Source organism: Eschrichtius robustus, chromosome 10 (genome assembly GCF_028021215.1).
Source record: "Eschrichtius robustus isolate mEscRob2 chromosome 10, mEscRob2.pri, whole genome shotgun sequence".
In the NCBI taxonomy this organism is placed as follows: domain Eukaryota; kingdom Metazoa; phylum Chordata; class Mammalia; order Artiodactyla; family Eschrichtiidae; genus Eschrichtius; species Eschrichtius robustus.
Genome location: NC_090833.1, coordinates 92261 through 118824, shown reverse-complemented (window position 1 = coordinate 118824; position 26564 = coordinate 92261). Strand labels below are relative to the sequence as shown.

Sequence of the window (26564 nt, the reverse complement as noted above, 5' to 3'; positions counted from 1 at the left end):
AAAGATAGCTAGAAGACACAGCTGTTTAAATAAAAAGTGGAGGCTGAACGTACGCTGACGTGATCCTCTCAAGAACGCGGAGGACCTGAGCCAGCTGCGGCTCAGAGGCGGAGAGAGAGGGTGCCAGCGATGTTCCAGAAAGAGCTGAGACCTGGACACAGCCTGATAGAGAGAAAATCTTAAACTCTGTTCTAGAAAGAGAGATCTCCTGCAAAAGAATGCCAGTCTGATGGCAGGCCTCTCGTGGCAATGATGCCAGAAGGTCTGGGAAAAGCACCTTTAAAATATTGGAGGACGGTCCCTGTTGGCCTGGAATTCCCACTCAGAGAGCCGCAATCCGAGGTGGAAGAAAGACACATCCAGACACAGATTCTGAGAGTCACACCCAACTGCTGAAAGCACTGCAGACACGGATACGGATACGTTTAGGAAAGCGGATAAATGGGGGGAAAAGTGCATTAACCCAAGGAGAAGCAGAAAACCTGGGCTATTTCAGAAATTGAATAATTTCTGAGTAATACTTGAATACTTGAAATATCTACCTGCCCTGGAGACCACGCTGACAGTTTTACAAGTGAATTCTGTTGAATATTTAAGAAAGGTTACTCCAATTTTATACAGACGACTCCAGAGAAGTTAAAAAGGAAACACCCACCCTTTTATGAGACTGGAATAACCTTGGTATGAAAACACTAGACAAGGGCAATATAAGAGGAGGAAAATATAGATTACTATCACACACAGAGAGACAAAACAGCCTGAGGGAAATAAGAACTAATCCAATCTGGATGTACTTAAAGATCATCTTTATGATCAACTTGAATTTATTCTAGAAAGGCAAGATGATTTAACATTAGAAGGTCTATTAATGTAATTCATCATCTTAACAGATTAAAGAAGGAAAAAAACCATGTATGATCAGAAAAAACATTTGAACTCTAGCAAAAGCACAGCCAAGCACCAGAGAGAGAGGCAGATGAAACAAGACTGGCAAATTGTGTTGATTGTTGAAGCTGGGTGATGAGTACGTAGGGGTACATTACACTCTCCACTTTGTATGTTTGAAACTGTCCATCGTGAATTTTTTTTTTCTAAAAGAAAATCCCACGATAAAACCCAACACTCCTTGCAAATAAAAACCCTTAGCAGATTATGCTAGTATCAGTGGTCTTAGTGCAGTAGAATAAGAAAAAAATGAAATAAAATTTCTCAGGATTGCCAAGGAAGAAAGAAAAATGTCATTATTTACAGAAGAAATAGTTGTATACACAGAACACTCATGTTGTCACTGCAGATGGAGTGGGACAGTTTGGTTATCCATAGACAAAAACGTGGAGTTGGATTTCTACCTTGTAGCAGATTTGAATATCAGTTCAGATGAATTAAGACGTAAATGTGAAGAGCAACTCTGAAATTTTAGAACATACAGGAGAGTAATGTTACTGACTGAAGGCAGGGAAAGCCTTCTTCAGGAAGATGTAAAAAAGCACAGATCATAAAGGAAAGCTTTGGCAAATTTGGCTATTGACATACAAATTTCTGTGCATCAAAGGACACCATAAAAAGGTCAAACAAACACGTCATAGGCTGGGAGTAGATGTTTCCACAGCATTGGCTAATAACCAACAGCCAGAATAAATAACCAATAACCAGAATAAATCGAAAACTTCCACAAATCAAAAAGGAAAGACAAATAATGCAGCAGGAAAGGGCAAAGTGTATAAGCAAGGAACTCGGGACAGGAAATTGGGCTGATGAGTAGACCTGTAAAAACCATCATCTGTTTACTCGTCGTCAGGAAGTGCAAAGTAAACCCACCTGTCAGTTTAGTTGAAATTAGGAAATCTAACAGTCTCAAGTTTTAGAGAGGATGTGGAGAAATGGGGATTCCTTTCTGCTGTTGGTGGGTTGGTAGAACCACTTTGGAAAGTAATGTCACTGTATCTAACCCACCGGAACTCACACAACAGCAGTTCCTGTTGTGGGTGCATGCTCCGGAAGGTCCCTGGCCGGATGCACAGAGACCTGCGAGACCATCGCAGCAGCATCGTGTGTGACAGCAAGACACTGGAAACCTCTTGATTGTTCATCGTCAGGGGAATGGATAAGGAGAGGGTGTTCTATCAGTGCAGCAGGGCCGTGAATGACCTAGAATTAACTCTATTAACATGGATCGCAAGCAATGTTAAGCTAAAAAAAAAAAACAAAGCAAGACTTGGAATAATACAAAGCATATGATACTACTTATTTAACTAATTTTTTAAATTGAAGTATAGTTGATTTACAATGTTGTGTTAATTTCTGCTGTACAACAAAGTGATTCAGTTATACATACATATACATTCTTTTTTCCATTCTTTTCCATTATGGTTTAGCATATGATACTAAATATTTAATAAGGATGAAAACATCTTGTTTCAAAACATATTGCATAACAATATTGTTTATGGTATATATGGAAGTAAAGGTGTAAAAGCTTGCATGGGAATGTTTAACACTAAATTCAGGGTGAGGTGGGCTTGGGGAGAGGAGGAATGAGACTGGAGATTTCTATTCAGGGAACTTCAGCTACATTTTAAAGTTTTATTTCTTAAGCTGGGTAATGGGTACACAGAGCTTTAAATATTATTCATTGTACCTTTCTGAATGTTTGAAATATTACATAATTTAAAATTAAATGGGTACAAAAAGATAAACTAAGTAGACCTTAACCAAAAGGAAGCTGGTGTAATGTTAACATCCGCCAAAATAGAAGTGAAAAAGAAGGTGAAAAAAAGCTTTAGTAAAAATAAGGAAGTATATTACGTAACAATAAAAGGAAGATGCAGCCTAAACAGCACGGCTCAAAAAACATACCAAGCAAAAACCGACGGAATCACAAGGAGAAATCAACAGTCCACCCTCTTTTAAGAGATTTATATTTCTATCAGACTGAAGGATGAAGCTGATAAGGGTTAGACAGGATGTAAAAGAACTCATGAGCACGACCGTCACAACTCGGCTGATGCATACAGAACTCGCCAATTGATAGCGAATAAAATAGTCATTATCTGGGGCACAGGAACATTTACAGAAATTGATCACGTGTTAAGTCACGCAGGAAATTTCTACAAGCGTTAAAGAATCGCGCTCCTACAGCGCACATTCTTTTTTTAAAAATTTTATTTATTTTGTTTATTTTTCTTTGGCTGCGTTGGGTCTTTGTTGCTGTGCGCGGGCTTTTCTCTAGTTGCAGCGAGCAGGGGCTACTCTTCGTTGAGGTGCGCAGGCTTCTCATGGCGGGGGTTTCTCACTGCGGAGCACAGGCTCTAGGCACGTGGGCTTCAGTAGTTGTGGCTCGCAGGCTCTAGAGCGCAGGCTCAGTAATTGTGGCACACGGGCTTAGTTGCTCCGTGGCATGTGGGATCTTCTGGGACCAGGGATCGAACCCGTGTCCCCTGCATTGGCAGGCAGATTCTTAACCACTGCACCACCAGGGAAGTCCAGCACATTCTTGATATTACTTAAATAAATAGAAAGCACTAGTAAACAGTCACTTAAGATCTTCCCCATATTTGAAAGCTGAGGGTTTGAGTTGAAGAAGACAGCACAGTGGACACTACAGAATATTTAGAACTGAACAATAATTAGCAAAACTCATAGGATGAGTCTGAAGCAATACTTAGAGGAAAATTTAGAGTCTTAAAAGCAATTATCAAAATAAGAGAATGACTAAAAATAAATAAGTTAAGTACTTATCTTAAAAATCTAGAAAAAAGAAAGAGTAAACCAAAGAGAAATTGAAAGCAGGAAAAAATGATGCTAAGAGCAGACATTAATGAAACATAAAACTAAAATACCAAGATAACAAAATCCTAAAAAGCTCATTCTCAATAAGGCTAATAAAGTAGATAACTTTATAGCAAGACTGATCAAGAAAAAAAGCACAAATAAAAAGTATAGCCCAATGCAACAAACTAGTGAATATAATGAAAAAGAAGCAGACTCACAGATGAAGAGAATAAAAGAGTGGTTACCAGTGGGGAAAGGGGAGAGGGGAGGGGCAGTATAGGGGTAAGAGGTACAAACTATTATGTATAAAATAAGCTACAAGGATATATTGTAAAATATAGGGAATATAGCCATATTTTATAATAACTATAAACGACATATAACCTTTAAAAATTGTGAATCACTGTATTGTACACCTGTAACTTACATAATATTGTACATCAACTATACTTCAATAAAAAAATAATTTTTTAAAAAGTGTAGCCCAAAAGGGAGGTATAACTACAGAAAAGGGAGAAATTTTTAAAATCCCAAAAGAATATTATGGCAACTTTATGCCAATAGGTTTGAAAACTTAGATGAAATGTGCACTTCTATAGGAAAACATCAGTTACTTAAATTAGCTCAAGAAGAAAAAAGAACTGGATAATTTTATAACCATTGAAGAAATGGAATCCCTAGTCAAAGCTCTCTTCCTGCCTTCCTGCCTCCTGCCCAGGGCTCGGGGAGTTATAAGGTGAGCTTTGCCACGCCTTTAAGGAACAGATGATAATGGACTCAGACGCTTCCAGAGAAGGGGAGAAACCATTTCATGGGGCTAGGACAACCTTGACCCCACAGCCCGGCCAAGACAATGTAAAGAAAGCAAAATGCAGACAGAGTGTGAGCTCTGCCAACCAAAAAAGCTGCAGGAGGCTGCAAATAAGAAGTGTTTTGGGATCTTAAGAACTGCAATTCAAGAGACACAGATTTGGCTAAAATAAAAAGAGTGTCCTGGGGAAGGGAAAGAGTCGGGGGCTTGTAAGACAAAAGCCACGAGGCTGTGCTCTGACACAAGAAGGGAAATGTGTGTCCTTCAGGGATGGCTGTCACCAGGCGTTTTAGGGTAGGTGTCTGATAAGTGTCTTGAGTTTCTGACAGATGTTCTGGAGGCCTGCATTAGGACAGTAAGTGGTCAAAAGGTCAGATTCCATCCAGGCCTCCTGGCTCCATTTCAGAGAGCTCTCTCCTTCCACAGATCTGTGAGGCAGGGGCTTTGTTTTGTCTGCTGAGGATCTCAAGTGCCTGAAGATTGCCTGACACACAGCAGGCAGGCACTCTAGGTGTTCACTCAGTGACGGTAGATGCAAATAGCCTGAAATAGAATATTCAAAAATCAAATCCAACTGTGTGTAAAATAGAACCTCATGGCTAAACTGTGCTTATCTCAGTAATACAGTAATTTGTCAATGTAATTTCCTGATCTCTACAGTTTAAAAGAGAAAAATAAGCATATCAATAGATTTAGAAAGATAGAATATTGATATGATGATGAAAAACATGTTATACAAAGAACTTAAAATACTAAGCACTCAAAAAAAAAAAAAAAAAAAAACCAAAACAAACCCACAGCTAGTTGGGTGATAGCTAATATGGATGGGTTTCTTTTTTGAAGAGATGGAAATAAAATTCTAAATTCAGAATTCTAAATTCTGAATTTAGAATTCAGTTCTAAAATTGTGGTAATGGTTGCACATATTTGTGAATATACTAAAAACCATTGAATTATACACTTTAAATGACTGAATTATATGGTACGTTAATTATATCTCAATAAAGCTATTGTTTTACAAAGACCGTAGCAAACATCACAGATAAAAGATTGTTGATGGTTAATTTTACGTCAACTTGACTGGACCATGGGGTGCCTAGATTAAGCATTATTTCTGGGTGTGTCTATGAAGGTGTTTCTGGATGAGATGAGCATTTGAATTGGTGGACTGAGAAAGCAGATGTGGAAGCCTCACCTAGTCCACCGAAGGCCTGAGTAGAATAAAAGGGCTGAGTTAAGGGAGAGTCCACTCTCACTGCCCGACCATCTTTGAGCTGGGACATCCGTCGTCTCTTGTCTTTGGACTCAGAGTTGGGCTGAAACTTACACCATTGTCTCTCCTTGTCAGCTGTGGGTCTTGGGACTTATTCTCCATGACCACAAGATATACCCAGACATCTCCTCTTGGTTCTGTTTCTCTGGAGAGCCCAGACTAACACAGATTGAAAGCATAACCAAGAATATCTGGTATTCAGGCAGTTGAAGTCAATGTAATAAGAAGAAGAAAGAGGTAGAAGGACTGGAAAGGAATAGACAAAATAGTTATTATTTACAAGTGGTGTGATTATTTACATAGAAAATTCAAGAGGATCAATTAGAAATAATAAGAGAATTCATTGTTGCCGAACACAAGATCAACATAGGAAAAATAAAGCTTTTCTATGTAACAGTATCATTCAATTAGAATAGTCAATTAAAATGAAAGATTTCATTTACAGTAGTAACAAAAGCTATGTTATCCAGAAATAAATCCACAAAAAGTATACAAGACTTTTACAGGTGAAATTATAAATTGTTATTAAAAGACCGAAAGAACGGAATACCTGTGTTTATAAATGGGACGCCTTACTGTGGTAAAGGGATCAGTTCTCCCTAATTTAATTTGTGATCCAAATCCCAACAGAACTGCTCTTGGAATTCAGCATATTGATTCTGTGGAAGAGTAAATGGCCAAGAATGGCCAGGACAGTTCAAGAAGGAGTGATGTGCCCTTCCATATATCAAGACTTATTATAAAGCTACAGTAATGAAGATTGTGAGGTATAAAGACAAAGTATCAAAGAACAGACCAGAAAGCCCAGAAACATGCCCAAGCCTATGTAAGAAGTTGGTCATATGAAAAAGATGGCATTTTAAATCAATGGGAGGGGGATGGGATGGTCAAAAAATGAGCCTTCTGTGTGGGAGAAAAGTAGGTCTTCATCCTCAGGTGTGCACAGAGCAGTAACCACAAGCTCTAGTTGGATTAGAGACCTAAAAGCCAAACTTTAAAATGATTTGAAGAAAATGTAGGAAAATTCTTTATGACCGCGGGATGGAGAGAGATTTCTTAAGGGGCAAAAAGCAGAAACCATAAAGGAAAAGACTGATACATTTGACTTCATTAAACTTCTTTATAATACAAAAAAATTAGTTAAAAGCAAAAAGGAGACCAGCAGAAGATTTTTCCAGTAGACATTGCAGATAGAGGACTAGTATATACAAAAATACATAAGGAAGTCTGTAAGAAAAGGTGAGTTATCAGCAATACAAGCCAAAGAGTTGAAAAGGCCACAGAAGGGAGATCTGAGCAGCCACTGGATACAAGAGAAGATGTCCCACCTGAATGGCTCTTCCGTTCACCCCGCCGGCCGGGAGCTATCAAAGGGTGTGACTGTGCTCAGTTTGGGACGAGGGTGTGAGGAAGACACAGCCTGCGTTGCTGGTGGGACTGTAATTTGGGATAAGCACTTTGAAAATGTCTAGTGAAGTCAAAGGTGTGCAGAACCTACGATCCAGCAGAACCAGTTCTAGACAAACTTGATGTTCACAATGGGACACACCGGCAAAAACCTTGGAAGTGCCTGTTGAGGAAGATGGGTGAGTACATGGAAGGAATCTATGCAGCACCTTCCACGACAGTGGGTTTTTATGTGTCCACACGGGTAAACTTCAAAGATAAAAGAGTGAATGAACGGAATGATGAGGTAGTCTGACACCTGCCCATGCACGCTTAAAACACGCGTGATGTATTTCGTTTATAGGTGTGTGTGTGTTGTGTGGTGTAGGACCACAAAGACGGGAGGCCCCCCAGGTTCATGGTTGGGGTTGCCCGTCGAGGGTGATCGTGGGCAGTGGGACCTGATGCGAATATGACAAAATGTTAGCAATTTCCATTCTGAGTGGCAGACACACGAATGTCTGTTACCTTATCCCCTTGTACTTTCCCCAAAATACAAGTGAAAAAGAGGCACGTGTTTCCCGATGGGGCAAGGACGGCGTTTAGCCGCCCTCGTGGCCTGGACCCCCTGGGCGAGGGGAGACAGGGACCCGGAGGGTCAGAGGCCCTGCAGCTGTTGTCTGGCCGTGAGCAGCTTGCGCCCCTCTCTGAGCCTCACTTTCCTCACCGGGGCGGCAGTGACCAGGCGGCTCTGGGACGTGGAAAGCTCTGCCTCGGTCTCCTTGCCTTTGCTCGCCTTTCTCTCCTGCTGGGAGCTCCCTTTCCATTCTTGGCAGAAACCCAGAGCCTATTCATCTTATAAGGCCTGACCCAGCCCAGCAGCCATGTCCTTCTGGAAGTTTCTCTGGAGGCTCCTGGGCTGCCTTGACCATCATCCAAGGACCTGTGCGTGCACACTCGTGTGCCCATGGGCTCGTGTGGGTGCGGGCGTGCGTGTGGACGCGGGTGGCTGTGGGGACATGCCCCGGCTGCTCTCCCTCCCTCCCTCCCTCTGCAGATCCTGACCGGGGAGGACTGGAACGCGGTGATGTATCACGGGATCGAGTCGCAAGGTGGAGTCAGCAAAGGCATGTTCTCGTCGGTTTACTTCATTGTCCTGACGCTGTTTGGAAACTGTATCCTTCTGCCGTCTGAGCGAGGGGGTCGGTGCTTCCTGGGCCTGCTCTCCCCTCCCTCCCCAGGAGGACGGAGCCGGTGGGGTGGTCGGCAGGAACGTGAGGGTGGCTTTCCCATGGAGGGTGGACCGTGACGCGCCCCTGCCCAGGAGCAGCTTGAGTTACAGATGCAGCCTGAGGTCGGGCCGGAGGCCGAGGAAGCGTGAGCAGCACGTGGGGTGTCCCGAGGCAGGCAGCGAGGTCGGAGGCGGGAAGACGTGGGCTTTGAGCCTGAGGGCAGCCATCTATTTTGTTTTCACTTTAATTGAATTCAATAATTAAGTTGTGGCACTGGGCTTTTAAAAAAACCTTCGCCCATGGAAATGTCTCACCTGCAGAGAGGCGCAAAGGAAGGCCTTGTGCGGAGGGCGCTCCTCGGCCTTGTGTTGCAGGGTCTGGCGTGCGGGACTCTGCGGCATCAGGGCAAGCCCGGCCAGGGGGGCTCTGCCTCAGGACCCCCGACCGTGCTACCCAGCTGGAGTCTGTCCCTGTGGCTGGGCCCCAAGGGGCATGGCCTTCGTCCTGCTCTCGGCGTGGCGAGGCCTCTGAGGGTGCCCACAGCTGTGCTCAGTGCCAGGGGGCAGCAGCCGACCTTGGCGTCCTGTCCCGTGGGCCCCACTGGGGCCCTGAGCAGGCCTGTCTGAGGCACTGCCCTGGGATGTGGGTGCCCCCTGAGTCCCAGGGCACCTCCTTGCCAGACAGGGGGCCTGACCCACAGGGGTCACCCAGAGCCAACGGCTGCTTGAGCCTGGCACTGGCCCAGAGCCCCTGGGATAACATGGGGCACAGGGCTGTCCCTGGGCGTCTGCCCCAGGACCAGCAGAGTCTGAGACGGCTCGGCTGTCACAGCTGAGGGGAGGGGGCTGCTGGCATTGAGCGGGCGGAGGACACCCCATGGCAAAGGACTGCCTGCCCGTCGGCAGTGTGCAGGGCACTAGGTGACCGGGAGGGCACCCGCCCGCGGGGGCCAGGGGTGGGCCTGGGTGTGCGGGGGCAGTACAGGGGTGAGGCACCGAGGGCTGGGGACGGGGCGGGGGGCAGCGCAGGGAGGACGGTGCTGCCTGGCGCTGAGGTGGGGAGAGGTGGCTCCCGCGACAGGCAAACTGAAGGGATTCAGGTCAGCGGCAGCACGAGGGCCTGAGCCTGCAGAGTTCAGATGGGCAGGGCAGGGCCGGGGCAGGGCTGGGGCAGGGCCGTTGGGGCCCCTGACCCTGGGACCCGGGGGAGTTACCTACCCTCTGTGGCCTTTGTTTCCTCATTGCTGACTGGGGGTCACAGGAGCGCCTTGTCACGGCTCCCAGGGGGCACAGCGGGAGGGCGCTTTGGAGGCGGCGGCCGCCTGCCGGGCACTCCCGTGGCATCTGCCATCAGCGTGCTGCTGCTGCTTCTCTGGGCGAGGGGCACCTCGAGGGAGGGGTCTCAGGACTCGGCTTTGGTAAAGGAAGCTGGGAACGAAGCCAGGCACGTGTCCGTGAGCCTTGCCGGAAGCTGGTCCATCGGTGGTCTCTGCTCACGGGACCCAACGGTGCTGGGGCCCACATGCAGCCTGGGTGCTTGTTGGGAGGAGTGGGGGCAGAGTGGGCAGCCCTTGTGCCCTCCTAGGAGGCAAAGGCAGGTTAATCCAACACAGCGCGAGCTTCCGGCCTGGAGCGTCGGCCCTGAAGAGGTGGCGGGGGGAAGGGGTGGTGTGGGCTTTCGAGGAGGCCGGGCGTTGTGAGATTGCATGAAGGAGGCTGGGTGGAGGCCAGGGGGCCGCAGGGCCCAGCGGCTGGGCTGGGCTGTGTCTGGGGATGATGGGCTGACAGGGCTGGAGGGCCGCGGGTGGGGGCGTGTGGACACCAAGGAAGGAGGCCAAGGCTGCTCAGGGCCTGGGAGACGAGCCCCTGTGTTGTCAGAGGAAGCCGTGGTCTGACCCTGGGAGAGTCTGTGGGTCAGAAGGCTTCCCTTCCTTAGCTGGAGCCAACCAGACACCCTGCTGAACGTCTTCCTGGCCATCGCTGTGGACAACCTTGCCAACGCGCAGGAACTGACCAAGGTGTGTAGGTAGGGACCCACCTGCAGCCTAGGTATGGGTTGGGTGGGGGGTCAATCTGTGTCACTCTGGATGAGGCTGCAGAGCCATGAGGAGGGCCAGGACCTGGGTTAAGGACCATGTGACTGCTGTCCAGGGGTGTCTCCTCCAGGCCCTGGACAGGCAGGGCTGTGGGGGAATGGCACCGAGGAGGTAGGGAGAAAGAGCATGCCGGGAAGGCAGATGACCATGAGGGCAGCTCCCAGGAAGCAAGACCTGGGAAGAATGACCAGAAAGGCAGGAGGAGGTGTGGGAGCAGGTGGTGGATGGCAGAGAGGGGCCTGGAAGATGGGGCCTAGGCTGCCCTGGTCTCAGGAGTGAGGGGCACGTGACTGTGCGGAGTGGGGGACGTGTCCTCTCAGGAGTGAGACGGACCAGGAGGGGGGCCCGAGGGGACATCCAGTCTGAAGACCCGGAAGGGCAGTAGGGACCCCTGTGGTCATCGCCCGGAGGTGAGGGGACCCCTGTGGTCATCGCCCGGAGGTGAGGGGACCCCTGGGGTCATCGCCCGGAGGTGAGGGGACCCCTGCGGTCATCGCCGGGCGGTGAGGGGACCCCTGCGGTCATCGCCGGGCGGTGAGGGGACCCCTGCGTTCATCCCCGGGAGGTGAGGGCACCCCTGCGGTCATCCCCGGGCGGTGAGGGGACCCCTGCGGTCATCCCCGGGAGGTGAGGGGACCCCTGCGGTCATCCCCGGGAGGTGAGGGGACCCCTGCGGTCATCCCCGGGAGGTGAGGGGACCCTTGTGGTCATCGCCCGGGAGGTGAGGGGACCCCTGTGGTCATCCCCGGGAGGTGAGGGGACCCCTGTGGTCATCGCCGGGACGTGAGGGGACCCCTGCGGTCATCCCCGGGAGGTGAGGGGACCCCTGCGGTCATCCCCGGGAGGTGAGGGGACCCCTGCGGTCATCCCCGGGCGGTGAGGGGACCCATGCGGTCATCCCCGGGCGGTGAGGGCACCCCTGCGGTCATCCCCGGGAGGTGAGGGCACCCCTGCGGTCATCCCCGGGAGGTGAGGGCACCCCTGCGGTCATCGCCCGGAGGTGAGGGGACCCCTGCGGTCATCGCCCGGAGGTGAGGGGTCCCCTGCGGTCATCCCCGGGCGGTGAGGGGACCCATGCGGTCATCCCCGGGCGGTGAGGGGACCCCTGCGGTCATCCCCGGGAGGTGAGGGGACCCCTGCGGTCATCCCCGGGCGGTGAGGGGACCCCTGCGGTCATCCCCGGGCGGTGAGGGGACCCCTGCGGTCATCCCCGGGAGGTGAGGGGACCCCTGCGGTCATGGCCGGGAGGTGAGGGGACCCCTGCGGTCATCCCCGGGAGGTGAGGGGACCCCTGCGGTCATCCCCGGGAGGTGAGGGGACCCCTGCGGTCATCCCCGGGTGGTGAGGGGACCCCTGCGGTCATCCCCGGGAGGTGAGGGGACCCCTGCGGTCATCCCCGGGCGGTGAGGGGACCCCTGCGGTCATCCCCGGGCGGTGAGGGGACCCCTGCGGTCATCCCCGGGAGGTGAGGGGACCCCTGCGGTCATCCCCGGGAGGTGAGGGGACCCTTGTGGTCATCGCCCGGGAGGTGAGGGGACCCCTGTGGTCATCCCCGGGAGGTGAGGGGACCCCTGTGGTCATCGCCCGGAGGTGAGGGCACCCCTGTGGTCGGTCTCTGGTGTGGATGGTTGAGCTCAGGCTGTCACTGGGCAGTGCTGTCCTCAGAGTCTGGGCCAGGCTGGTGCTGAAGGAGCAGTCTGTGCCTGTTCTCAGCAAGTCCGTGCCCCAGCAGGACAGCTTTCTTTCCAGGCTGTACCCAGTGGGAGTCGTCTAATAGTCATCTCTCATCCTTGAGCCTGGTGGGGGATGTGATTACACATGTCTCCCCTGTGGTTTCCCTCCAGATGACACAGCCCCCTGCCTGGTTACCGTCACCCTCCCTGCCCTGGACCGTGCAGGCGGCCCGCTGTTTCAGCCTCAGGCTGGCGCTTCGACAAGCCCGGCTCCCGGTGCAGAGGGCGCTCCTGCTGGTCAGGGCGTCTGAGAAGGCGCTGCTCCCTGCAGGCACGCGCGTACTTGCTCTGTACGCCGGGCCTATGCCTGTGCGCGGACCTGTGTGTGTGGGTGTCTGTGCGCTCGCGCCCGCCGTCCCTGACAGCCTCCCACTTGTGTTGCACCCACTCCAGTCTAGCACATGCTAAGACTCTTAACACTGTCCCCGTTCTGGGGCTTGACTCGGGCCTTCCCTGAGGAAGGCAGGCGACAGAGATGCAGGTGTGCCACGGTACTCCTGACAGCGCGCGCTGTACAGGTGCCCTGCTGCCGCACCCGGCTCCCTGGGAGGAGTGCTCCCCGGGGGCGGCCCGTGCAGTGCCTCCCCTGCTTCTCCTCAGCCCTCCTCCCCCCACCCCCTAGCTGGGCTGGGGCAGTGCCTGTGGGTGTGGACTCCTCCCTTCTTCTGGGCGCTGGCTTCTGAGGATTGGGAATCCCACTGGCGTGCCCATTTCTGTTGTCAGCCAGTTCCTAGACTGAACCTCGCCATTCAGGAGGGGCTGGAGAATGGCCCAAGCCCCTGGCTGGGGAGACCGTGCAACCACAGAGCACTTCTTGGGGTCAGGATTTACAGGACCACGTGAGCTAGGGGTGCCCAGCAGCATCGTTGGTCTGGCACCAGCTGTCCTGGGCTGGGTGAGCTTGAGTTCAGAGCTCTCACTGCCCCTTCAGGGTTGTCAATGGGTGAGGACACACTGACAGACCATGTCCTTGGGGCCCTGTATCCATGCACAGACCATGGGTGGTGGCCCCTTTGGGCAAACTGCCCTAATTCAGGAATTTCCTTGCTTTGGGAGTTGGGGCAGGTGGACGCCTGTCTGTGTCAGGCTATGGGGCATTCCTGGGCTGGCCAAGAGACCAAAGGGCGGACACTCCCTCCTTTACCGTCCCACAAATATATGGTAGCATCATTTATTTTGAAGTGGAAATAAACTCACATCGAGTTTGTTTGTAGAACACCAATTGGAGTGATTTGAGGGCTGTAAACCAGGATGGAGCCCATAGCTGCAGGAATGACGTCTCTAGGGTGCTCCGTGGTGGGTCTAGCTCTGCCTCCCCTCTGGGGCCTGAAGTTTGAATGTCTCTTCTCTATGGTGGGAAATCTTCAGACAGCTAATAGGGGGCTTAGTTGCCATTACCATGCCTCTAAAAGCAGATTCAAGGACATTTGGGACATGTTGGGAATGCCAGCTCCCGGGGGAGCCAGGTGGGCCCGGGATTGGGGTAATGGGGGATATAAGGGTGGTCCCAGCGATCTAGCTGGACGACACAGAGACTAGTTTCCCTCCCAGGGCCCGTAGACTCAGCCTAGAGCTGTTTATCTAGATCTGAGGAGCAGATCATGTTGGTTTTGCCTAGTGACACGGGGTCAGGGCTGGAGGGTCTGTCTGGATGTCCACTCCCTTCCCATGGAGAGGGCAGAGGCAGGGCGGGGTGTCTGCGCAGGTGCGCACACATGAGCACACGCTATCCCGGGTGGCAGAGAGCCGTGGGGCTCCTCTCCAGGAACTCAGCGGGGAAGGGAACACAGGGCCAGGCATGGTCACAGCCGGGGAACACAGGGCCAGTCATGGTCACAGGTAGACAGATGTGACCCGATGGGTCCAGGTGGAAAAGCGCAAAGGCTGCAAGGTGGCCCTGCTGGACACGTTCCTGGTGACGGCTCCTGTGGGTGGTGCGGGGCGGGGACCCAGGCTCAGGGTGGGGAGCCTGCCCCTCGCCCTGGGGCAGCTCTCTGGGGCAGAGGCTGACTTCGTTCCAGTGTGACAAGTGCTCGGGGGGGGGGGGGCGGGGGGTGGGGGGCGGGGTGGGGGAGCGGGTGGGAATAAAGGAGGGGTGGGTTTGCATTTTGACGGAATGAGACTGACACGCAGGAATGCGTCCCTGGGGCTGGAGCTCTGGAGTGGGGTTGTCAGCTGTGAGCGCCCTGGGAGGGGGTGCTGACACAGAAACCCTGGGGACTGTTGCCTGCAGAGGTGGGCGTAGCAGGGGGGTCTGGAGCATGGGTGGGTCGTGCTAAGGCAGGAGCTGGCTTCCTGGCCCCGCTGGCTCAGGGGGCAGGAAGGACTCAGAGGCTCCAGGCTGAAGAGCTGGTGGCATCGGAGTGGACACAGCACTCTCAGGCTAGCTACACATTTCTGTCTGTCCAAACAGGACGAAGAGGAGATGGAAGAAGCAGCCAACCAGAAGCTTGCTCTGCAAAAGGCCAAAGAAGTGGCTGAAGTCAGCCCCATGTCTGCCGCCAACATCTCCATCGCCGCGTAAGGCTCTCGGAGTGGGTTGTGGGCGGTGGCGGGAGCAGAGTCCAGCTCCCCCGGGGCCTCCGCAGGGGCCCTCGCCTTGGCTGGAGCTGTTAGGGCACAGCCCCTCCCCAGGAGCTGAGATGCGGGGGAATGGCTCTCCCCCACTGCGGGGGCCTTTGAGCAAAGAGACCACCAGGTAAAGCCTCCCCGCTTCTCCCCGCCGGGGTGAGAGCGCGGTGTGGCAACGCCGTGGGTGGGAGTGACCGCGGAAGGCGGCCCCCTGGATGGTCTTGGGCAGCGCCAGCGATTCGGTATGTCTGACTTACACACCGCCTTTCGGAAGTGTGTTTTGTGAGCCGGAAGATTCAAGGGGTTACTTCAGCAGCCCAAGAGACTTAACGCGGTTTCCAGTAGTATCGAGTTCTGGTGTTGGGACAGGGGTCGAGAGGAGGCGTCGCTGATGAGCAGAGGTGCAGGCGGGGCCGGGACTTCCGTCGGGGACTCTGGTCACCCCGGGCCAGCTGAGAGCGCTGCTGGGGCCGTTATGGATTTCCGAGTTGGGACAGAACGCCCCAGCGCAGGGCCAAAAGCCAAGGAGGAAGGGAAGGAGGCAGGAAAGTCTGGCCCAATCCCGGTCCCTGGGTGGCCGTGAGAGAGCACAGAGGGGCTCGGGGCCAGACTGAGCCCGCCCCGGAGCTGCTGCCCCTGCCTTCCGCCCCACTCAGCAGCCCCCGCCACGGCTCCCACTCGCCACGCTGCTCCACGGGCCCAGCTCTGCAGCTGCTTCCCTCTCCTGTGCACACTGTGCTGCGCGGTCGGAGCACCTCAGGCCCGTCTGTGGTGACACAGGCGTTGGCGCTGAGAGCGCGCTGGCACGCGGGTGCGTTTGTGGGAGCGGGAGGGTGTACACGCACCGGCGAGGGTGCACCTTAGCAGCCCCGCTCTCGCCTGGGAGTCACAGGGCCATGGCCTGTTTTCTAGGAGGATGTTTGCAGAGGACCTGTCTCTAAGGTGAGCAGAAAGTGCTGGCCTTTGGGGGAGAAGAAGCAAAGGGAGGTCCCAGGCCCTGGGAGTCCAGGCAGGGGTGCAGGGGGCCTGCAAGGAGCCAGGCAGGACACAGCCGCCATCATTCCAACAGCTGCTGGGGGCTCAGTGCCCAGTTGCTCTGGAGTTTTGTTGTCTGGCCAATGCACCTGCTCGGTCTGCTTGGTCTTGGGCTTGCTGTGACCCGGTTACTTCCTGAGCCGCGTAAGCTGCTGGCGGTCTGCGTAGAGGGCGTGGCTGGTGACTCACCCATTTATTCACATGGGCCCTGTGGAGTTTCTATGTAACTTGCCTACCTGCTGTTCTGGAGGGGAGTGTGGTGTCCTGTGTCCCCTGCTGCCGCCCAGGGCTGCCCATTCCTTGGGGACGTGCGGCAGGGTGTCCACTCCCACCTGGGCTGAGACCTCAGGGGGAGGGGCCCTCAGCACAGCCACGGGGAGCTTGTCAGGACACCAGAAAGGGAAGTCTGGATGTTCTTCCTCTCCCTCCGCCCCCGTCCCCGTTTGGGACACTGCTGCGCAGGAACCAGGCTGTAGACCTGCATCCCCGGGTCCTGGGGGACACTTGGTGCTCTCCCTCACAGCAGGCCCTGAGCTCGGTGCCGGCCCTTCCCTGTCACGGCCAACTGGGGTATGTCCAGGCATTGGCCCTTGCGTCCCCCTCTTGGGCCAGCTGTGGGTCCTGCAGCCTCCCCCGGGACGCGGCTTTGGGCCTTGTCCTCACCCCATCTCTGCTGCACGCACAGTGGGTCTGATGTGACCCCTGGAGATCCCACTCCCAGGTGTGGAGGGTGGTGGGTGTGAGGACCACCGTGCGTGGTTGTTTGCTTTCCTCCACTGAGCTGAGACATCTGAGGGCAGAGCTGTCTGCGCCTGTCTGTCCTGTCTGCCCCGACGGTTCCCTGCTCTGCTGGCAGCACCAGCCTCTCCGTGTTCACGTCTCCGCCCGAGCCTCTGAGGCGGTGGGAGAGGCTGTGTGTGACCCCGCCCTGACCTGCTCCCGCAGCGGTGCTGTGTGCTCTGTGAGACGGGGGCCTGGCCGAGATGGGCTCTGTGAGCCTCTGATGCCCAGGGCGCCGTTAGTGTCCGTGGTGTTTGAGCGGCTCCACTGGCCGTGCCCGAGCGGACGGAGGCTTCGTGACGGACCCTCCTCAGAGGGGCGCCCGAGTCCCCTAGAGCCGCTGGGGCTCCAGTGTCCTTGGCCTCAGGGGACAGTCCCCTCAGCCTCCTGGGAGGGAGGGACACTCAGGCTGATGCGGCCCTGCTGGCTCTCGGCTGTGTCGGCCTCGACACCACTGGACTCATGAGTGCCGGTGCCCACGGCCCCTCCCGCATGCGGGTTCACACTCACACACGCTTGCTCTGACCCTTGTTCTCTGAATGTTCACAGTCTCAGTCACACTCACACCAGCTCACATGCTCATTCACAAGCTCGCACACTCAGTCATGCACACCGCTTTGCTCACTCTCTTGTATACACATGCCCGTTTGCACACAGGGCGGGCAGGCAGGTGAGCTGCTTTGAGCTCCTCACAAATGCTTGTGGACTCAGCCTTGAGAAGGCAGCGCTGGGGACCCGCCTGGTCCTCCCCTGGGAGGGAAATGACTGTAAAGAGATCTATGGTTTCTCTCTATTGATTTTGGAAAAGCTTCCAGAAAGACACTTCCAGAAGGACACTCAAGGGAAGATGGGCTGGTGGTAGGACCTGTTTGCCCCTGGGGAGGGCGGTGGTGAGCTGGTGGCACTGCCTTAGAGCCTGGGGAGCTGAGGGGCCGGGGTGGCTTGGGGGCTGAGCACGGTGGTCAGGAAGCAGGGCCCAGGTGAGGCCGGAGGCAGGCAAGGCCCCTGTGTCAGCCGGCTCTGCTCCGCCTCGAAGGCCAGGGGACCACAGGGGTGAGCCCTCCCTGGCGCCAGGGGAGTGGGGCGCCAGGTCTGGCGGGGGCAGGGGGGCTGATCAGAATGGCGGGCGAGTGGTGCCCGCTCTTTCCAACCCCACTGCCCGTCCGGGGGCAGTGTGCGCAGAGCCGCGCTGGACGGCCCGAGCTGACCCTCTTGCCCTCCAGCCGTGGGGGTCGCTGCTCTGTGGTGCTCTTTCTCTCTCAGCTTCTCTTTTACCCCGAGGTCTCGGCTGGCCTCGTTCTGATGGAGGCATCCCTGGCCTCGTGCCTGTACGCACACCGCAGCCCGTGCCCCGACCCGACGCGGCTCACACCGTTCCGGCGTCTCTTAGAACTCTCTCTGGTGTTCTCACTTCTGTTTTGTTTTGTTTTTTGCATGTGCAGTTTTGTAAAGCAAACTCGAGGTACTGTATCTCGCAGCTCATCTGTCTCCAGCGTAACCTCACCGTGAGTCTCTCTGCTACAATTTCCATCTATGGCTTCGTGATAACTACACGCCAACGCCTTCTCTCCGCCCCTAATTCTGCTTCCCACTTCAAGTCATTCGCTTCAGGGGCAGCTCCAGGCCCACATCCCGCAGCCTGGCCGGGGACGGCGGGCACACACTTCCTGACGCCCTCACGTCCTGCTCGCGGGGTCAGGCTCTCTGGGCTCAGCCCCTCCTCCTCTCCCTCCTGGTCTCTGTCCTCCTGTCTGTCTGTCCCTGTGCTGTCACTCTGGTGTCTTGAGCAGATCTGCTTCTCCTGAGGTGACCCCCGCTGGGTGCCACTGGGGCTGTCTGCTTGTGGCTCCCAGGAGGTAGAGGCTTGCTTAGGGGCTCAGGACATCCGTGGGGTCCTCCTGTTTCACCCTGCCTAGCTGGGGAGGGGGTGCCTCTGTGACCCTTAGGAAGTCTTGTTCTCGCGAGAGCAGAGCTTCTGCCCGCTCGTGAGGCTTCCGGAGGCCAGCCAAAGACTAAGGTAGAGCCATAGAAACCCCAGGGTGGCCCTGCTGGGGGTGACACCAGTCTGACTGTCCCAGGAGCTTCTTCGTGCAGGTGAGAAGTCCCTGGAGATGGCCAGGTGCCCTCTCCGTGTCCTGGTGGTGACGGGCGCTCCTGCCGTCCCTGAACCCCTGCCCCCCGTTACTTGGCCAGCACAGAGCTGGGCTCGGTGCTCTCACGAGCACGCGGACCTGCTGGCTGTTGGGCCCCCGACGTCCGTGGGGTAAGAAGGCTGGATCCTGAACGACTGATTCCCAGGGTGGCATAAGATGCGGGCGTAGGTACCAACGGTGTTGCACCCGGGCTGCTTCACATTGTCACAGCTGGGGGTGACTGAGGGATGGCCGGCTTTCTCGGCACGGAGACCTCACAGCAGGGCCACGCCACAGAGGCTCCTTCTGAGTCCTGTCGGCACGTCTGGGTCAGGGCGGCTGAGCCGGGCTCTGCCTGCGAGCCGGGCTGGACGCGGTTGGGGGGGGGGCCCTTCCCTGTGCCCCCTTCGGGAGTGCTTTTAGACGAGGCCTTCGCCTGGGTCAGAGTCGTCTGCCACTCTGCACTGTAGGTCAGAGCGCGGCCCGCCCCCCACATTCTTGAGCCGCTTGCGAGCTCGGTGGAGACACACAGAGTGAGAGGCCAGCGCTGGCCACGCTGCGCCACATGCCAGGCAGAGCAGGGACAGAGCAGCAAGCAGGTGGGGGCAGGCTGCCGCCCCCCAGCAAGGCACAGAGGCAGAGACACGTCCAGAGAGGCAGCCAGCAGCGCCGCTGCGTGCTGGGCAGGCGCAGACAGTCTCGGGTGGTGTGACGCCCAGAGAGGCAGCCCAGCAGGAGTGGGGCTGGTGGAGCCGCCCTGGGAAGCTGTGAGGGGAGCCTGCCAGCCCCACGCAGCCTGTAGCCCAGCAGGCACCCCGCCTCTCCACGGACTTGAGCTGGTTCCTGGGCGAGACAGAGCCGCGTCTGAGGGTAAGGCTGAGGGCAGAGCTACCGGCTACCACGTGTCCCCCTCGCCTTTACTGCCTGCCTGTTTCTGTTCTGACGGGCGGGTCCCCAGGGCTCACGGCTGTGTCTGAGGAGGCCACCACCTGCCGCCCGATGGCTCCGCGTCCAGCCCCATCTCGGCCTGCTGGGCTGACGGGGAAGCCTGACCAGTGGCCGGCTGTCAGCCCTCACGGGTTCCTGCACCGCTGGGGAACGCCCCTGGTGGCTGTTGTCCACTTCACAGGGCTCGGCATAGTTCAGCGTTGGGCCCTTTGTTTTGGTGTCAGCTGGCGATGGGTAGGTCCCCAGTGGCTCTGGGTTGAAGCCAAGGAAAGAGAAGGTGGGTCTGTTGCCAGGTGACCTTGGGAACGGGGCAGCAGGTCGGGGCCTGGGGTGGCAGCCGAAGGTGTGGGTCAGCAGATGGTCAGAGAGGCTGACAGCTGTCCCCCACACGTTGCCCTCCCTGCCCCCCGTCTGGGCCCCCAGGGACAGGCATCAGGCTCTTCTGCTCTCATACTTTCAAGGTGCTTCCCTGGAAATGGCTCCCCACCCTGGGGGCAGGACTCAGTGTGGTGCTCAGTGGCTGGGGCTCAGAGCGGGGGGTGGAGACCTGCCCAGCCTGGGCCCCCAAGGCCCTCAGGTTGTGGCTCTAGGCTGTGTGGTCAGTGCAGCTGGAGTCTGGCGGAGGCCTCGCGTCTCCTTTAGACACTTTTTTCCTCTTGCCCTTGCATGCGTCCGATCCTGGCTCCGTCAGTGACTCGCTGTGGACCCTCTGTGAGTCACGTCCTCTGTGCTCAGTGTGACATGGGGACAAGAGCAGCACCGAATTCCTGAGGGGGTTGTGAGGGCTGGAGGAGGTGGCCGCTGATCCAGGTGTCACAGCCATCCTCATTCTCGTGCTGCCACTGCTGCCCCCACAGTGGTCCCAAAACCTGCAGAGGCTGCAGGACGAGACTGGCCTCTGAGGAGGTTTCCACTTGGCCGAGGTGGTGCCAGCTCGCCAACTTTGGGGTCTTGTTCAGCAAATATCCCAGAATGCAAAGGGCTTCCACGCACCCTGGGCTGTGGACCCCACCTGTGACCGTGTGGGTGAGCTTGGGGGGCAGTCAAGGCCTTTAGAAGCCTGTCTAGTGAGGGCTGAGCCTGGACCACAGGCCACTCCTGGCGCTGGAGAGCTCTCAGCCCCCGTGGAGCCAGGAGAGAGGAGGGCACTGCTGACCACAGGACGTAGTGTCCAGCCGCAGACCTGCCTGCTGCGCTCCTGGGCATTCAGCAAATGGTCACTGAGCTGAGTGGCAGCTGCCCAGATGGGGCTGACCACCGCAGGGAGAGTCCCTGCCTGACTCCTGCGAGAGCCAGCCGCCCCCGGGGCCCCTTGCTTCCTGGGTAACTGTCCCCTCCGCTCCTGATGACCCGCCTCTTCTCGGTTTCCCTCTCAGACACCCTGTCTTCCTCTGGCCAGTGGCTCCCCTCCTGGAGGTGGAGGTGGAGCAGCCCCTCCTTGGGCAGCCTGCTTCCTACCTCCTCAGTCCTGCTCCATTGGGACGTTGCCCCCCTCCTCGCCCCATTCTGGCCTTCCTGGCGGGCAGCCCACCTGCCCGGGAAGCCTGTCTGCCACCTCATGCTGGTGCCTGTCATTCCCACTGCTCTGCACCCCTGGCCCCCCGGCCTTGAGCCCCCACCCCCAGGTCAGGCTCTCACCATCTGCGGGCGCCCCCCCGGGGGGCAGGGATGAGGTCTGTTTCCCTGGGTATCGGCCGCCAACTCTGCCCCTCGACTCTGCTGGGGTTGCCAGGGCTCCTGCCGCCCCCCCGCCCCCCCACTGCGCCCTCTGCCATCTCTCCATCGCTGTGTGTCCATCCGTGGCTTCCCCTGCGAGGCAGAGAGGTGGGGGGCGGCTTGGGGGCGCGGCTCACGCGGGTCTCCCCACAGCAGGCATCAGAACTCGGCCAAGGCGCGCTCGGTGTGGGAGCAGCGGGCCAGCCAACTGCGGCTGCAGAACCTGCGGGCCAGCTGCGAGGCGCTGTACAGCGAGATGGACGCCGAGGAGCGGCTGCGCTTCGCCACCTCCCGCCACCTGCGGCCCGACATGAAGACGCACCTGGACCGGCCGCTCGTGGTGGAGCCGGGCCGGGACGGCGCGCGGGGGCCCGCGGGGGGCAAGGCCCGGCCCGAGGGCGCGGAGGCTGCCGAGGGCGCGGACCCGCCGCGCAGGCATCACCGGCACCGCGACAGAGACAGGGACAAGGCCGCGGCCCCGGCCCCGGCGCCGGCGGGGGAGCAGGACCCGGCGGACGCCCCGAAGGCGGAGGGCGCGGAGCCGGGGGCCCGGGAGGAGCGGGCGCGGCCGCGCCGCAGCCGCAGCAAGGAGGCCGCGGGCCCCCGGGAGGCCCGGAGCGAGCGTGGCCGCGGCCCGGGACCCGACGGCGGCCGGCGCCACCACCGGCGCGGCTCCCCGGAGGAGGCGGCAGAGCGGGAGCCCCGGCGCCACCGCGCGCACCGGCACGTGCCCGAGCCGGGCAGGGAGGGCGCGGCGCCCGGGGCTAGGGGCGAGCGGCGAGCGCGGCACCGCGGCGGCCCCCGGGCCGGCCCCCGGGAGGCGGAGAGCGGAGAGGAGCCGGCGCGGAGGCACCGCGCGCGGCACAAGGCGCCGTCCACGCACGAGGAGGCGGAGAAGGAGGCCGCCGCGGAGAAGGAGGGCGAGGCGGAGGATCGGGGCAAGGACAAGGAGCTCCGCAACCACCAGCCCAGGCGAGTCAGCGCGGGGGGCGTGTGGGGAGTGGCGACTGGGCCGGACGTGCGAACCAGCCCGTGAGCGGCAGGCTGGGCGGGTTACGCAGGTCAGGGGTGCGGACCTGGCCGGGCGGCCCAGCCCGCTGTCTCAGCCCCTTTCTGGAGTGGTGACAGTCCTGCCTTGTTGGGGCGGCGTGTGAGATGTTTACACCTGCGTGGTGGGGAGCGTTGCTCTAAGGCGCCCGGGAGGAAGGGAGGCTTAGGGTGAAAGTGTTGGGACTGGTTTGGGACACAGAGACTTGGAAAAGGTGCCCCAGGGAGAAGAGAAAAACGTGTAACCCCGTGAAGGAAGGCGAGTCAGGAGAGCCTGAGGGAAGCCTGAGGAGGCCACAGGACTAAATGGTGGAATGGGAGGGGGCTGGGCTATGCGGCCATGACGGAAAGGACCCCCATCCCAGGCCAGCCCAGCCTGGTCCCTGGCTGGGACAGGATCTGACGGTGACTCTGTGAGAACCCAGGGGTAACAGGCGCTGTTAGGCTGAGGCCAGCAGTCTCCATGCTTGCCAGCGACCACCCAGAACTCATGCAGCCAGAGGCCACAGCTCAGGATCAGCCCGACCTGGGCACTGTCTTTGTGTGCAGAGCTCTGTGCTGAGCCTTTGCCCTGGTGGGGCCCCAGGTGGGGTGGCTTAGGGTAACATCCTCTTCCAGGCTTCTTCGTTCTGCAAACAGTTCTGTTATATACGCATAACGTGATATCTGCCATGCCTGGCCTTGTGCCAGGGACAAACAGGTGAGTCAGCCCTGTCCCTACTTTTCAGACCTAAAAACAGGAATGTATAGGGTGATAAAAACCATGACAGAGGAGGTGATCAGGGATTTATTTGATCTGGATAGGGGTTTAAGAAGCTGGGTTTTGCAGACTGAATAGGAGTTTGGCTCTTCATCAGAATCTGATGTGCATTCTTGGTTGCAGGGAGTTGCACTGTGACCTGGAGGCCAGTGGGGTAATGGGTGTGGGCCCTGTGCATGCCCTGCCCAGCACCTGTCTAGAGAAGGTGGAAGAACAGCCAGAGGATGCAGATAATCAGCGGAACGTTACTCGAATGGGCAGTCAACCCTCGGATCCGAGCACCACTGTGCATATCCCAGTGATGCTGACTGGCCTTCCTGGGGAGACCACGGTTGTTCCCAGTGAGTATCTCCCCAGAACATCAGGGCAGGGCCCACCTTGTGCAGGCTCGGTTTGCTCTCCCCCCTTCCCTCCTGCTCCACGGCAGCCACCTGGGGACGGAGCTTGCCTCTGTGAATTGTTCCCCAACTGGAAAGTCTTTGCTGTCAGCATCTGTGCCTCGATATCCCTTTGCTTTCCAGTGCCCTGGAGGAGCACTATTGCTATTACATGTCACTTAAGTTCTAGTCTGCTTCCTTGCAACCATATTTGCAAGTTACCAGGTAAGTGCCAGGCATGGTGTTAGAGTGCAGGGGGCACGGCAGGAGGGGGTGGGACTGGGCTGCCCTCGTGGGGCTCAGAGCCTCGTCGGGAAGACAGACCACAGCATGGTCACGGCTCTTCATGGTCGCACAAACGCTGCTAAGGACTGTGGCCACAGACCTGACTGAGGTCGGGAGCTAGTGGGTGAGAGGAGGAGGGTCTCAGGGTGGTGGTCTTCCACCCACTTACTTATGGTCCTGGCTCTGCAGTTCCTCCCAGGCCTTTGCCTGAGCTTCCCTTTTTCTTCCCCCCCGCCCCCTCATACCGTATGTGAGGTCATGATGGAGCAGCCACTCCACAACTGACTGTGTGCGGGCACTGAGGGCACAGTGTAAATAAAATGCCAACCTGCAGGTGACAAAGACAGGCCCCTCACATTGTGCGCAGGTGCGCGGGCGTTTTGTGAACACCAAGGATAGAAGAAAACATTCCCAGGGGCAGAGGTGACTTGGAATTCCAGACGAAGATTCAGCCTTAGGCAGACCCAGGTGCTGCCACACGCTTGCCTGTCTGCAGACGTGTCCACACACAGACACGTGCACGCGCCCGTTCCCTCTCACTCAGGTGCTCTCGCCTGGGGCTGATGTACAGTGCACAGCGCCAGGTGTAGCAGTGGGGGTGGCTGGCCCTGCCCGCTGAGCCTCCCCTTCCTCGTTGCTTCCTTGGAAGAAGGCTTTCCTGGTCCATTCTGTCGTTTCACCTCCCATGGCAGTAGTGTGTCTGTCTTCCCAGACTCCCGAAACCAGCCCCCGGGTCTGATTCTTTCTGGATTAGCTTGAGGGTCCCCACATGGTTTTTGTCCCCGGGAGTCGAGGTGTGGCCCCTCCTCCCCAACCCTGGCAACCACTGATCTTTTTACTCTCTCTGTAGTTTGCCTTTTCCAGAATGTCTTATAGTTGGAATCACCTAGTACGTAGCCTCTTTAGATTGTCTTCTTTCACTTACCCATGTGCATTTAAGGTTCCTTCGTGTCTTTTCATGGTTTGATAGCTCATTTCTTTTTAGTGCTGAATAATATTCCGTTGTCTGGATGGACCATGCTTTATTTATCCATCCACCTATTGAAGGACACCTTTGTTGCTTACAAATTTTGTCAATTATGAATAAAGCTATTATAAGCATTCGTGTTCAGGTTTTTGTGTAGACATACATTTCCAACTCATTTGGGTAAATACCTAAGAGCATGGTTTTTGGATTGTGTGGTAAAACTACATTTAGCTTTGTAAGAAACTGGTCTAACAAACTGGCTATATCATTTTTACATTCCCACCTGCAATAAATGAGAATTCCTGTTGCTTCACATCCTCTCCAGCATTTGGTATGGTCAGTGTTTTGGATTTTCGCCTTTCTAGTAAGTGTGTATTGATTTCTCATTGTTTTAATTTGCAATTCCTTAATGATATATGATCTTGAGCTTCTTTTAATATGCTGATTTGACCTCTGTATATCTTCTTTGGTGAGGTGCCTGTTCATATCTTTTGCCCACTTTTAAATTTTTTTATTTGAAAAAAATTTTAGAGACAAATTTTTAAAGAGCAGTTTAAGGTTCAGAACAAAATTGAGAGGAAGGTAGAGAGATTTCCATATACTCTGCCCGCACACATGCATAGCCTTCCCTATTATCAGCATCACTCATTAGAATGGTGCGCTTTTTTTTTTTTTTTAAACCAAGGAAAAAACTACATTGACACATCATAATCACCCAAAGTTCACAGGGTACATTAGAGTTCACTCTTGATGTTGTACATTCTGTGGGTTGGGACAAATGTATAATGGCATATATCCATCATTGTAACATGACACACAATATTTTCATTGCCCTAAAAATTCTCTGTACTCTGCCTATTCATCCCTCCTCACCTCCCATCAACGTCTGGCAACCACTGATCTTTTCATTGTCTTTGTTCTTTTGCCTTTTCCAGAATGTCATATAGTTGGAATCATACAGTGTGTAGCCTCTTCAAATTGGCTTCTTTCACTCACCAATATGCATTTAAGGTTCCTCCATGTTTTTTCATGGCTTAATAGCTCATTTGTTTTTAGTGCTGAATAATATTCCACTGTCTGGATGTACCTTCGTTTATTTACACATTCAACTACTGGAGAACATCTTGGTTGCCTCCAAATTTTGGCAATTATGAATAAAGCTGCTATAAACATTTGTGTGCATGTTTTTGTGTGGACATAAGTTTTCAACTCCTTTGGCTAAATCCTAAAGAGAGTGATGGTTGGATCGTATGGCAAGAATATGTTTAGTTTTGTAAGAAACCGCCAAACTGGCTGTACCATTTTATGTTCCCACCAGCAATAAATGAGAATTGCTGTTGCTGCACATCTTTGCCAGCATTTGGTGTTGTCACTGTTCCAGATTTTGGCCATTCTAATAGGTGTGTCATGGTATCAGATTGTTTCAGTTTGCATTTCCCTGATGACATTCGCTGTGAAACATCTTCATATGCTTATTTACCCTCTGTATATCTTCTTTGGTGAGATGTCTGTTAAGGTCTTTTGGCCATGTTTTAATCAGGTTGTTGTTTTTATTTTTGAGTTTTAAGAGTTCTTTGTATATTTTGGATAACAGTCTTTTATCAGATGTGTCTTTTGCAAACATTTTCTCCCAGTTTGTTGCTTG

At 55.4% G+C, this 26564-nt stretch overlaps 1 protein-coding gene across 2 annotated transcripts in view; it reads left to right on the top strand.

Moving 5' to 3' along the window:
* Nucleotides 1-26564, top strand: part of CACNA1B (calcium voltage-gated channel subunit alpha1 B) — a 187085-nt gene that overhangs the window by 82726 nt on the left and 77795 nt on the right. For both annotated transcript variants that reach the window (XM_068553631.1, XM_068553632.1), the window contains exons 16-20: nucleotides 8299-8416; nucleotides 10423-10490; nucleotides 14715-14821; nucleotides 21637-22455; nucleotides 23414-23631. In XM_068553631.1, coding sequence (XP_068409732.1) covers nucleotides 8299-8416; nucleotides 10423-10490; nucleotides 14715-14821; nucleotides 21637-22455; nucleotides 23414-23631 — 1330 coding nt within the window. The remainder of the gene's footprint in view (nucleotides 1-8298; nucleotides 8417-10422; nucleotides 10491-14714; nucleotides 14822-21636; nucleotides 22456-23413; nucleotides 23632-26564) is intronic.